General features: G+C 42.3%; 1 protein-coding gene across 1 annotated transcript in view; it reads right to left on the bottom strand.

Annotated features, from left to right (window-relative positions):
• CHCHD3 (coiled-coil-helix-coiled-coil-helix domain containing 3) overlaps positions 1 to 9,249 on the bottom strand; it is a 158,289-nt gene extending 149,040 nt beyond the window's left edge. The window contains exons 1-2 of the mRNA XM_054844464.1: positions 9,084 to 9,249; positions 7,105 to 7,192 (exon numbers count right to left, since the gene is read on the bottom strand). Coding sequence (XP_054700439.1) covers positions 7,105 to 7,192; positions 9,084 to 9,167 — 172 coding nt within the window. The 5' untranslated portion in view covers positions 9,168 to 9,249. The remainder of the gene's footprint in view (positions 1 to 7,104; positions 7,193 to 9,083) is intronic.
• Between the last annotated feature and the right edge of the window lie 3,549 nt (positions 9,250 to 12,798).

The following is a 12,798-nucleotide window of genomic DNA, read 5'->3' as shown; positions in this document are numbered from 1 at the left end:
CACAACACTCTCCTGAAGATGCAGTCCAGGCTGCTTGACCTATGCCTGTGCTCTCCAGCTCCAGTAATTACATGATCGGGCTTACTCCCTTCCACTAGCACTGGCATTTCAACGATCGGTGGTGAAGTTGCATAAGCAGCAGCTTCAGGAAAGAAAAACTTAAGAGTTTAACATAATCTGCAAAGCTGTTCCAAAAGGTGGTTGTCACCAAAAAGGACAAGTGACACTGTTGCTCCTCTGTGTGCTCCTGCTTCCCTTCTCTGAATACACAAGGTTCAACTAAGGGAGCGAAGCTGGTACAAACTCGTAGGCTGTTTCCAGATGGTTTCGATCACTGGACACCAAGTCATTATAGAAACAGACATGATCAGACGCGAGACCGTTGGATGAGGTTAGTTGTAACATCAGACTATAGCTTTAAATACATGACATTTGCATGAGAAGTTCCAACACCTTTTGCCCTTCATTCTTGTTCTACCTTTGGACATTTGTTTAAAATGTCTGGTGTTCTACAGGATGTATCAGCACTCAAAACGCAATTAAAGTGGGCAGCCCAGTGGCACAGTCCTGATCACATCTCAAAAATGATATTTCAGTGAAGAATCAAAACTTTTGAATTGGACAAATGGTGGGAATATAGCACAACAGAATATGAGAGGCACATCAAGGTTTTTGTATTCCCACCTTAAAAAAAATTCTGTTCCTAAGTGAGGTGAGCATTCATAAGCTTCTAGATATTCCTCTTATACAATTACGTACCTTTTCCATATTCAACAATCCAAGTCTTTTAAACAATTAAATTAGGGCTTTTTGCCTATTCTTTAATTTTTTCGTCATGTCTACCCAACCCTCCATTAATCATGCACCATCTTTTTGACGGGGTTAATACTGTCCTTTGAGGACACAGAGTGACCTAAGCCCTCCCACAGCCCTGAGCTCCCAATTACTATAAACTAAACCAAAAACAGATGTACAAGTTGCATTATTTGCTAGTTTTTCCTTCTAATTTCAGTATCATTTTACAAGGACATACCCAGCCACCTGAAAGCATTCACGGAACACCTTGCATGTCACACAGACAGTGAGAACTTTAATTTATGCAATACTTGCTTCATCTCCTCTGCATAATTCTATCTTCCCTATACTCCTGCAATCCAGTGACATGAATGTCAGACTCAACTAAAGATTTGCTGTTACAGTGACAGCATTAAAAGTTTGGCATCTTTAGCAGTCTAGTGAGTTACAAGACATTTCACCTTTTGATAATAAAATACTTCCATCAATAGTGAACCTTTAACCCAAAGAATATCAATATACATCACTGAAAATAAAGTTATCTCCAAGAAACTCAGTGACAACTAAGTGGCAATACAGCAAGCCACAGGAGAGCAGGAGTGAGCACTGCAGCATCACATATACAAGAATAACGAAGGCAGCTTGCTCAAATTTAGATCACGCATCAAAAAATATATACTCTGTGCAGGCTGTTGCCTGGGTGTCAGAAGCAATGACATTCTCCTGAAGCTGTCCTTCCTCTACACGCCAATGTATTACACCGTATATCTACTTCCTTCATCAACAGCACTAGGATGAACCTTACTCAACAAAACTGCCAAATATTCTTTGGAATGTATTCCTGCCATGACAGCTACATTAGAGGCTTCCAAGATTTTCAGACCAAAAACCTATCACAAGTCATCAGTATTTCCAACAAATATCTCTGCACCCCGTTGAAAAACTTTTATTTTCCACCCTCCCAGAGGTCAGCAGGAAGTCAAACCAAAACCACAAGTATACTATTAAAAACAAACCCAGTATCACAGAACCACAGAATCACAGACTGGTTTGAGTTGAAAGGGACCTTAAAGATCATCTAGTTCCAACCCCCTGCCATGGGCAGGGACACCCTCCACTAGACCAGGTTGCCCAAAGCCCCATCCAGCCTCGCCTTGAACACTGCCAGGGATGGAGCATCCCGTGCCAGTGCATCACCAATCTCACAGGGAAGACTTTTTCCCTTATATCCAATCTAAATCTCCCTTCTTTCAGTTTAAAGCCATTCCCCCTTGTCCTGTCACTCCCTGCCCTTGTAACCAGTCCCCCTCCAGCTTTCCTGTAGCCCCTTTAGGGACTGGAAGGCTGCAATAAGGTCTCCCTGAAGCCTTCTCTTCTCCAGGCTGAACAACCCCAACTCTCTCAGCCTGTCTTCATAGGAGAGGTGCTCCAGCCCTTGGATCATCTTTGCGGCCTTCTCTAGACTCACTCCAACAGCTCCATGTCCTTCTTGTACCAGGGACCCCAGAGCTGGACGCAGCACTGCAGGGGGGTCTCACCAGAGCAGAGTAGAGGGGCAGAATCCCCTCCCCTGACCATCTGGTCATGCTGCTTTTGATGTAGTCCAGGATATGGCTGGTTTTCTGGGATGCAAGCACACATTGCTGGGTCATGCTGAGCTTTTCATCAACCAACATATTACGCTACAGGATGCAAATCATGGCCTTCCAGGCTACCAGTGGTCCACAGACCCGCTCAGTTTGTTGACTGAGGAATCCTACTTGATGTATTTCACAGAGGTTTTCAGTACCAGTTCAGTTTAAAACTAGAGAGTATCAAGAGCTGTAACCAAAGCAGGGCAAAATAAACACAACCAAATGGACAGACCAAGCCCTCCTGGTTGCTGCTACATGAAGAAAGGTTGCAAATCCATGTCAGTGGCTGAAAAGACCTGCTTGAGATTTACAGGTGTCTCACAGCAAAGTAAACAGCAGGGAATCAACCCAGGCACTGCTAAAACACTGTTGTTTTCCTTTTCTAAAAATAAGAGGAATTCTACAAAGTAAAATCACAGAAATGTCAGCTTACTTCATCTTTCAGTTTATGCAGAGAAAAAGTGTTGTCGCAACAAAAAGGTAGATGAAAACAATTAATACATTAAAGGGCACAGAACTAAAGGGATTTATTTGCAGTGGATTCTTGCTTAACTGGCATAAATTTAGCCAAACTCTGTAAACTTCCACATACTCATGAAAAGGGAAAATACAAAACAATTCAAAGTTACAAGCAATAAAGCAGAGCCTCCCACAACATTTAGCATGAGGTATTCCAGTTTTACCTTTTTTCATGCAGCATTTGACTATCCACAATTACTAGGACCATCATCACATGCTGCAATTCTTCAAATAAAAAAAAAAAAATCTTCCTAAAGGTGAACAAGGAACGAGGTCAATGACTCTGGTGTAAAAGTTCTCAGCCACATTCTCTTGGGCTGCATGTTGCAAGAGACCATCCCGGGTGGTCACAATGGACCCGTCTCACATTCTAAGGATTAAAAATGCTCTGTTGCACTTAGCAAACTTATTTCACACTCTGCTGTCAAATCGCAGGATCACAGAATCATTCAGGTTGGAAGGGGCCTCAGGAATTCATCTTGTCAAACTCTCTGCTCAAAGCAGGGTCAGCCTTGAGATTAGACCAAGTAGCTCAGGGATTTACCCATCCACACCTTGAAAGCGCCTGAGGACGGAGACTGCCAAGCCTCACTGGGAAGCCTCTCGCAATGCCTGACTGGTTTCATCGTGACAAAGTTTTTCTTTATTGCCACTCCGAACCTCTCCTGCTTCAGTGTCCACCATCTCCTGTCCTCCTACAATACATCACCATGAAGATCCTGGTTAAATTGGTCAAGCATAATTTATGCTTGGTAAATCTCCAACTAGAACCTAATTCTTCAAATACTCATTCCTGAACATCTCAATAATACTTCCTTATATACTTCTGATTGAGCCAGGATACCGTGGCCATTGAAACTCCACCAAAAGACATGGACTCCAACACAGCAGAGTACACGATTAAAAGGCATCACTCCATACAAACAAACAAGGATAAGAAATATATTTTTCTCCACTGGAAACATGCCAGGTCTAACCTAATTTCTGAGGACGCATCAGCAGCGCTCACTTTATTACACACCTACACAATACATAGTACTTTATGACACGGGTCCTTTACCAATTTGCTTTCACGAGGACAGTATAGTAACAACAACAAGTAATACAGTTAAAAATATATATAAAAAAAAAAAAAAGAGAAAAATCCCCTGTTTCCTCAGTGTAACTTTCTGCAAAGGGAAAAAAATGCTGAGATGCAGAGACTCTTGATAATTTAAGCATTTGTTCTTCTTTTTTTTTTTTTCCGTAATAGGCTATTAGCTTTTCAGATATCCACTAAGCTAAAATGAATTAAACCAGTCCCTTTGTCTGTTATGACTAAAGCTTTAGGTATAATACACACTCAGAAAAAAAAAAAGTTCTCGTTTTCTCGTTGTCTGACCAAATTACTTTTCATCAATATTGCTTCAGGAATTACAGACATACTTTAAAGATTTTACACTTGTTAAATATTTCAGTGCATTTAATATTACTCAGAAGTCAGAAAATGATCCCAGCGAGCTAGGATGCTTTAAGACGTAGTATTTAGATGTCAGATTTCACTGAAAGCGTATGTAATTTCATTTTCCGACCCCAAACTGAAGTCAATAAATTCATCATACAGTGGCAAGCAACAAGATATACATTCTTTCATGTAATCTAATACATTATTCCTCCACCAAAAGCTATCAAAGACTTGACTTAAAGAAAAGGTTGGTTTTAACAGCTCTAATGTTTCTCCCTCTAGACATCTTTTTTTATTTTTGTAGAAAAGTCTTATTTGTCTAGAATATATAACAATATAAATGCAGGCTAACAAACTGTCAAGATCAAAAGTTGCCCAGCTGGTAATCCAAAAGCCAGAGCCAGCCTCCAAACACCACCATCCTTGGAAAACTCTCTTCAGAAGCAGAAGGTGATCCCCTGTCAGAAAAACAAGTCACTATCACCAGATTCATAAACAGGACGGGAGGAGCTGCCTGGGGAAAGGTCTCTCATTAAGGGTGCAAAGAGGCTTTACCAAGAAACCAAGCCCCAGCACTGCTGCATCACAGAAGGAAGATCCCCAGATTTGGGATCCAGCCCCCACAGCCATCAACAGAGATTCATTCCATACTAAGTGATCAGAACAGTAGCTCTGAAGCAAGTGCCCTTCCTGTAATGACACCTTATCAGACAAATGCAGACTCTGACACGGTAGATGTAGCTACAAAATAAACAAATAGGTTGACTCTTCTTACAGCATCAAAGAAATTCAATAGTTTGTAATTCTTCATCAAAAAACATTCAGCGAAAGAGGAATGGATGGTATGGTAACATGTACTTAAGTATAATTTAATCCTCTTAAATGCTAAAATGATTTGTAACTGAGGTATAATACCAATTATACTTTCTTGGGGAAATACAAGCACTTCACCTAAATCACTAGTTCTTAAAGCAAAAATATGCATAAGGTTTCCCAAGCTTGCGAATGGTCAAGCAATTTATTAAGCCTTTCAATAAATAAAAATTAAAAAAAGCACTACTTCCAAGACACAAAGAGAAACAAAATAAAGGATCAAGATATATACATACCATGAATTAGCAAAGAATTACTGGGATATTACAGCCGCCTTCTCTAGTCACCACATCCCAAAACCCACAGATACTTATTCACAAGACTACTTCTGTAAGTCAGGCTTACGGATGAAAAAGCAACAAGCACTGCCATGAAAGCGGGCAGGATGTGCAAGTACTATTTCACATAAATCCTGTACCTAGAATAATTCCTTCACCACAGTAAAATACACGTACGTAATGAGAAGACTACTATTTAAGAAGAAAAGAGATGGACAATCTGCAGTCCATGCATGAAACTACAGCCCTACTCCATTCAAACCTTACTTAAGCAAGTATTAAATTCTAAGCAATTTCATTTGCAAACTACATTTCACAAGCCAAGTGACAGTTTAAGTAATTTTTAGCACTGATATTTTCCTCGCCTTCACTATGCCACAGTCTTCTTATTCATAAAATGAAAAACCAAACCTCTAAAACAGCATCATTTGGAAGCCTCAATCTTTGTAAAACATCCTGTGTTGGATTTGCTTGACATCGTTAGACACTTACATCTGACCTCTTCGCCCCGGTATTCCTAGAGGGCAATTCATCTTACCCGGAAGTAGAATTCTCAGATAAGCCAGATGAATTGTCCCCCAAAATGTCTTTTTCTTTCTACTGACTACAGAGGGAGCCCAGCTCAAATATAGACACCTCCACCACAGACACCTTCAATTAAGCAACAGAAAACCAACTTTCTTTGCTTCAGATGAAAGAAAGATGCTACGTTCTGTTCATTCAAGTCTTGCTGCAAGACCTGCTACCGCCACAGGACTTATTTTTAATCAGTGTTGAATTTTGGTGGGATTTTTCTAAGTATCAAGGCAAAAGGTCCTTAGGGAATACTGATATCATTAATATTTCTGGAACACTGATAAGAACCTTATTCAAACCTTACAGGTTTCATGTAGTCGACAAACATAAATCACATGCTCCAATCTCTGCCATTCACTTTCGTTCCTTCAGTAGCTATATCGTGTTCACTGTGCTGAAGTATTTTAAATTAGAGTACAGGCTGCCTGGCACAAAACCGGTTCAACGCATTTGAACAGGTCTCAATAATGAAATGTAAAACGTTAAGAAAGCCATCATTTTGAGCCATTGATCTGTAGAAACTGTACACAATTTATTTCCACTATTACACAATAGGAAAATAGCATATTATTCTTTTAATGTTTGCTTAAGTACATTGCAACAGAAGCTCGCTATACTAAAATTCAGTGTTCATTAAGTATGCAAGAATTTTCACTTCAAAACTCAGTACATATTTGGAATGGATATTTGCTTATTCTGTATGTTGGGGGATTTCTATTTTAAAAAGTCTTTAACAATGGATAATACCATAGAAAACCAAGTCTAATAAACAGTTGTGATTTGCACTTTTATGTCAGAAGAAAACGAAGAGTAATTTAGCTCCTCTAAAAGCCTACAAACTACTTCTTTCTTCAAAAGGAGATGAGCAAAAAAGTTAATGTCAAAAAAATCACCTCTACAAAATGGCAATGAGCTCATTACAATGCTCTGAAAGGCACATTTGATTTTCTTCCTCACATTAAAAAACAGAAAAGCATGGGCATACCTGCACCAGATGCTGATCGGTGCTGAGACTGCGGTCTTCCACTGGGTGAAGATGGTTCCTTCATACGATCAATGACACTGTCAGAGAGCTGAAAAATATAAACCCCAACCCAGAGTCAGACTACATGTCCTTTATCCCCATTACCCCTCTCTTTCCCCAAAAAATGAAGTAAAACTTTAAAAAAAAGAGCATAGAGCCCCAACATAAGGTATGAAAGCTGCTAAAATTCTATCCACGCTGGAAAATAAGCTTTCTGTTTTCCCTTATTTGTGGGGTGACCACTCATCTCTGAGTGCAAACAATTAGACTGAACAAGATTATTTTGGCTCTGAAAGAACACAGGAAACCGGTATGACAAAATATAGGATTCAGGGAACGGTAAAGGAAACAACACCCTTTGATACTTCGTGTGTAATTAATCAACCTTTTTGCCTTTCTCAGTTAGTTGGATGACAGTCAAATACCACACTGTGCAGGTGCAGAGGACTGAACCCAGGAGGAACTTCATCCCGACAAAGCCCTCAAAATACTTGTGCAACACAAGTGGGCACAGCAAGTGTAGTCAGCTGCTAAGCTCATTCTAATGTTGACACATGAACACACATACTGTCACAAATTACGCAAAATCAAACAGAAGAAGAGTAACATCCAGTTTCAGATCTACTGTAGCCCAAGGAGAAAAAAAAAAAACAGAAGGTGAAGAAGTAGTAACACGAAAGCTTTTTGTTTTCCAACTTACAACCTTCTATTGGTTTCCTCAAACACCAACTCTACCAAAATACTGTTTTGACTGCCCATGGGAATTAATTTTAATTAGCAAATTCCTTACTAAACCTACAGCATGACATCTCTCACTGGCAGAAATCTGTGTTACAAAGATTTTGCTAAAATGTGTAATCTAAAACGCCACCGAAAGTGTAAAACTCCTTCAGCATAAGAATTCTTAAGCCAGTCTTAAAACTCTCAATTTAACTTCACAGTTTACATATGTAAACAGATCCACTTTTGAATGCCCTACTGACTAACATTTATTTAGTGAAGGTACATCTTCCTATTACATGTAATATCATTCAGGGTTTTTTTTCCAATATTTCAAGATCCAGGATCCTTTAGGGAAATTCGAACAGCCCTTCCCAGTATTTAACCATGGTTCAGAGCAGATGGACTCTGCTGTGAACACTTACATTACTGTCACCTATTTGCCTGAGAGCATTAAACGACCAGAACTGAAAAGTATTAGTACACCGAAACAGGCAGCAGTTACTCTCACAGTTCGTTCCGCAACACTCCTCCCTACGAGCAGTAATGAAAAATAAAAGAGAACTTATCATTCCTGGTATGAACAACACAGTGCCTTCCATTGAAAGATTTGCAAGCTGCAAGATTTCTCAGCGTGTCACAAACTATCTTCTGGTATATTATAGGCAACAGCATGCCATAAATAGGGAAAGAATGGGAATGCTTCTGCAGGTACACAGGAAGTCGGATACACAGCATGTAAGAGTGAGAATAGGGGAAAGGGAGGAGCTCTCATACGTAGAGGTCAGGGAAAGACAAAATAAGCTCTTCTAGTCACACATCTCTCCTACAACTGTTCTGTCACCCGTCTTCGGGCAAGGATCCCTGACGACAGCTTCTTATTCACGGCATGCTTCGTGCCACGACAGACGCCTCCAGACTGCACCTGAGCACCACGGCTCTGGCCGGGCCCCTGAAAGACCCAACTGCCAAAGCAGAGCGAGGGCGGGAAAGGGGTGGAGGTCACTGCGGGAGAGGGGATGGAAACGGAGGAGAGCAACCGCGAGGCGTGAGGGGACGGAGCTGCAGGGCCAGGGGCAGGTGCCACCAGCGGAGAGGCAGAAAAAGACGAGAGAGGGATCGGGGCGGGCCGAGGTCGGCGCAGCCCGGGACGAGCCAGGCCCCATGTGTCCCTGTGGGTCCCGGCGAGAAGCCCTGGCCCGGGGGAGCCCCGCTCTCACCCGCACGCCCTTCACCACCGTGATGTTCTCATTCTCGTCCGCCTCGAAGGTGACGCGCCGGGTGGTGCTCCCGCCGCCGCCCATCTTCGCCCGGCGCCACCAGGCCGCAACCAGGGACGGCCCCAAGGAGACTCGCTGTCCCCGCTGCCAGCGCGCCCCGCAACAACACCGCCCCTCATTGGCCTGCCGCTCTCCTCACCCCGCCCACTCCGCGTAGAACCCTGCTTTCCATTGGCTGTGGGGCCGTAGCCATGGAAACCGCGCACCCCCGCTGAAGAGCGGCGTGGTACCCGGAAAGGGTGCGGAAACTTTTTCGGTTAAAACTTCACCGGGGCGCAGACTACAACTCCCAGGATGCCCAGCGCCAAGAGGCGAGGGCGGGCCCGGTGCCCCTGCGCGCTGCCCGCTGGGTAGTGTAGTTCTCTCCAGCCCCGGGCTGTGCCTTGGCTGCGGGGCTGCACTGCGGGTGGGCGTCATCCCTCAGGGCCTGCTGGGGTCTTCCGGGGCACAGCCCCGCTCTGAGGGGACTTTCTGAATCCCGCCCCCAGCTCTACTTGTCCCGCTGGCGCTGGGGAGGTGGGGTGTGGGGTGTGCTCCTGGCCTTCCCCAGCGAGGCCGCGCTAATGGCGCCTCAGGGCAGGGCCGGGCTGGGCAGGGTGCTCCGGTGCTTGCTGGAGCTCTGGGCCTGAGCTTCATCCCATTTTCCACATCATAACGGCATAAAATTACCATTAGCATAGCCCCTCTGGGCATGTAATTTTCTTTCCAAGAGACGAATAATGTTAATAACGCACAATACGTTTTCTTTTCAGCCTACGATACAAACTGCATCTGGCTCTGGCTGTTTGGCAAGGACGCTCCCCCCTGCAGATCCCACGGCCTATCTCGATGGCCAGAGTCGCAGAGGTGCGGGCTGCGATGACATCTGAAAGGAGAAAAAGATGCTCTTTAGTGTATAATATCCCCAGAAAAAGTACTGCATTCTGGATGCCAGCGCTGTCAGATGGATCTTGGAATTTTTCTTGTCTGAGGCAAGAAATACCTTTACGTAGCTGGACTATATGAATATACGTTGGTTTCTCCTACTGTCTGGCCTCTTCAGTTGTTTAACCCAATGAAGTCCTAGTCTTCTTCTGGGACTTCTTGGCACAGGTAACATCCGAATAATAATAAACGTGGTATGTGGGAAACTTTTCTCTTTTTCTTCCTCCGAAGCCTTTCACCTGCTTGGCTCAGGGAAGGATAGCCTAGTTGTACCGAAGTGATGCCAAAGCCTTCCACTCCCCTTGCAAGAAATTTCTCCCGAAGTGTTTACGCAATGATCGCAACGGATTATTGCAGCCCCTGTCAACTGACTCATTTCATTTCTCTGAATCGATGCAAACATCCCGTTGGTTGCATCAACAGAACTGCTTACATGTCCTTGATATATTTTCAAGCAATTTTTATTTGGATGTAAAATGTCTATCAGCCAACATTTCAGCAGTATCTGCCTTCCTTCGGGCTTAAGATATTGCTGAAGCATTGGCTGACAGCCACTTTACTACCAAATAAAAATTGCTTGAAAATATATCAAGGACATATGAGCTGTTCTCTTGAGGTATGTGACGTGATGTTTATGCCTGTTTTTATAGATGTTAAACCAGTTTCTATGAGGGGGGGACTATTATGAATTCAACACCCTGGTAACTGTATGTTTTTAAGGGAATAAATGGACTGTGCATCTGTGTTGGTACGGTGTGAGCACCAAAAAACTGAGGGTAATGAAATTTTTTTTTTTTTCTGCACCAGGAATGTTTTTAGGGGGTTGAATTGTATTTATTCAGTTAGTGACGTTAACTGTTGTGGAAATGCCCATCTGCAAATCAGAAGCAGCTCTTCTAATATATTTGTCCTCGTTGGGAGAGTTCTAAGAAAATACTCGTCTTGCTGAACAGAAAGATTTATACTCAGGAATTAAGGTTTTAACAACAGCTATTTTCTACCAGGGGTTTTTATGATTGTTTTGTATGACTTGAAATTACAGGACACTGTAACATATGCATAGATTTCAAGAGGGAGGAAAAGAACAAATGGGCAGAATTACATCTCAAAATTGGTTTGGGTCATTTTGATGTGTCCGTAAGGTTTGCTCAGTGTAGAAAAAGCAGGGCTGAGGTACTGCAGAATTTATGGCTCCCTTATAATAGGTGGAAATGAAAGACTGTTTGCTGCAGGCCAGAGCTATCTATATGTCAGAAGCTTTTCTCTGTGGACTGTCAAACATATTTGAGAGCTCTTTCAAGGACATTGCTAGATGAAAAAAGTATTAGAAATTAATGTTAGAAAAGGCTAAAATAAATTTGCAGTCGAAAAATCATTCATTAACGACTGGCAAATAAACTCATGTCTAGTTCACAAGTCTCACAAGCAATTTGTAAATAGAAAAAGAAGTTGTTCTGTGAAGAACTTCAAACAATATAGATGTTCTCATAAATAATATGCTTATTTTAAGAGTAGCATCTCTCGATGTGGTACACAGATTTGACTGCTGTGTGGCATAGAAAAACACAACCTAGTTTAAATTAACCAGTGCAGGCAGCAGCAGTAATGAAAACATCACAACAGAGCCCAGCATAGAATAATTTGTTACTACTCAGTAGTGTTAATGAGACTTCAGGAGTTCTGTGCAGCCACACCAGATGCTTTTGACGTGTGTTACCTCAAACACCCACGTCCCACTCCAGTCAGAGTAAAACTCTTCAAAGATACAGGTGGTGAAGTGACATGCCCAAGGTCATTCAGTGCCAAAGCAGCGGGACATTGGTCTTGTGTTTCAGTTCTCTTCAGTGGTTACTACAGAGTAAACTTCTACCAAGAAAAAGATAATGCAAGAGCAGAATGACAAAAATGTAGCAATCAATACAAACTCATTAACTGCTTCTGACTCTTGTTTGAGCTGAACCCGTTTCTGAATTGTGTAAGCAGAAAATCCATCTCAAACTGGTGAACTTGAGGTATTTCATTGTGTATCTGAAAAACAAGCAGTATCTTATTAGGTTAAAAACATTAACTTCTTGTGGTGCTGTGTGCTTTTCCACGTACCCCGCGTGTTTTTATGGCCAGATCCTTTGTTTAAAAGCAATGCTGTTGTCCAGTCTTGATTTGTCCTTGCCTGGACATGTTCCTTGGTGGTAGAAATATTTCTTGTGCCACTTAATACTTAAATTGTTCGCTATAAAGTATAGCCAAAGAGTAGTGAAGGACAGCATTGCCAGACATTCACAAACAAATAAATCCTAATGAGCCCAGGAACAAGTTGCTATTAAATTTCAGACTCTTGTCTCAAGACTTAAAAAATGCCATGAAAACACTCAGTAGGTGAGGTGACATATAAAGGCTCATTGCACACCTGCTGTGAGTTTTTATTCCGTGGAGGATCATCTTGCTCGGTCACTGCCACGGTGTGCGTGTTGTACTGTATGACTTTACCTGGTTATCCCTTGATGGTCATCTATTCCTTAGAAATGTTCAGCATGGAAGGACTTTGATAGTACCTAGGTTCCTCCTTATCGGCAATGACCATTATAGCAAAGTCTGCAAGTTCTCAAAATCTGGAGATTTCTTTTTCCTGTTGGATGCAACAGTCCGCAGTGCCTTCTGCCATAAGATGAGACTTCATGAGTAAATAATGTACCTTCAGTACATTCCAGGTGTGCCAAATCCTGCTTTTGTT

The sequence above is a fragment of the Grus americana genome, chromosome 1 (genome assembly GCF_028858705.1).
Source record: "Grus americana isolate bGruAme1 chromosome 1, bGruAme1.mat, whole genome shotgun sequence".
Lineage (NCBI taxonomy): Eukaryota > Metazoa > Chordata > Aves > Gruiformes > Gruidae > Grus > Grus americana.
The sequence above is the reverse complement of the archived record's forward strand: the minus strand, read 5'-3'. Positions and strand labels throughout refer to the sequence as shown.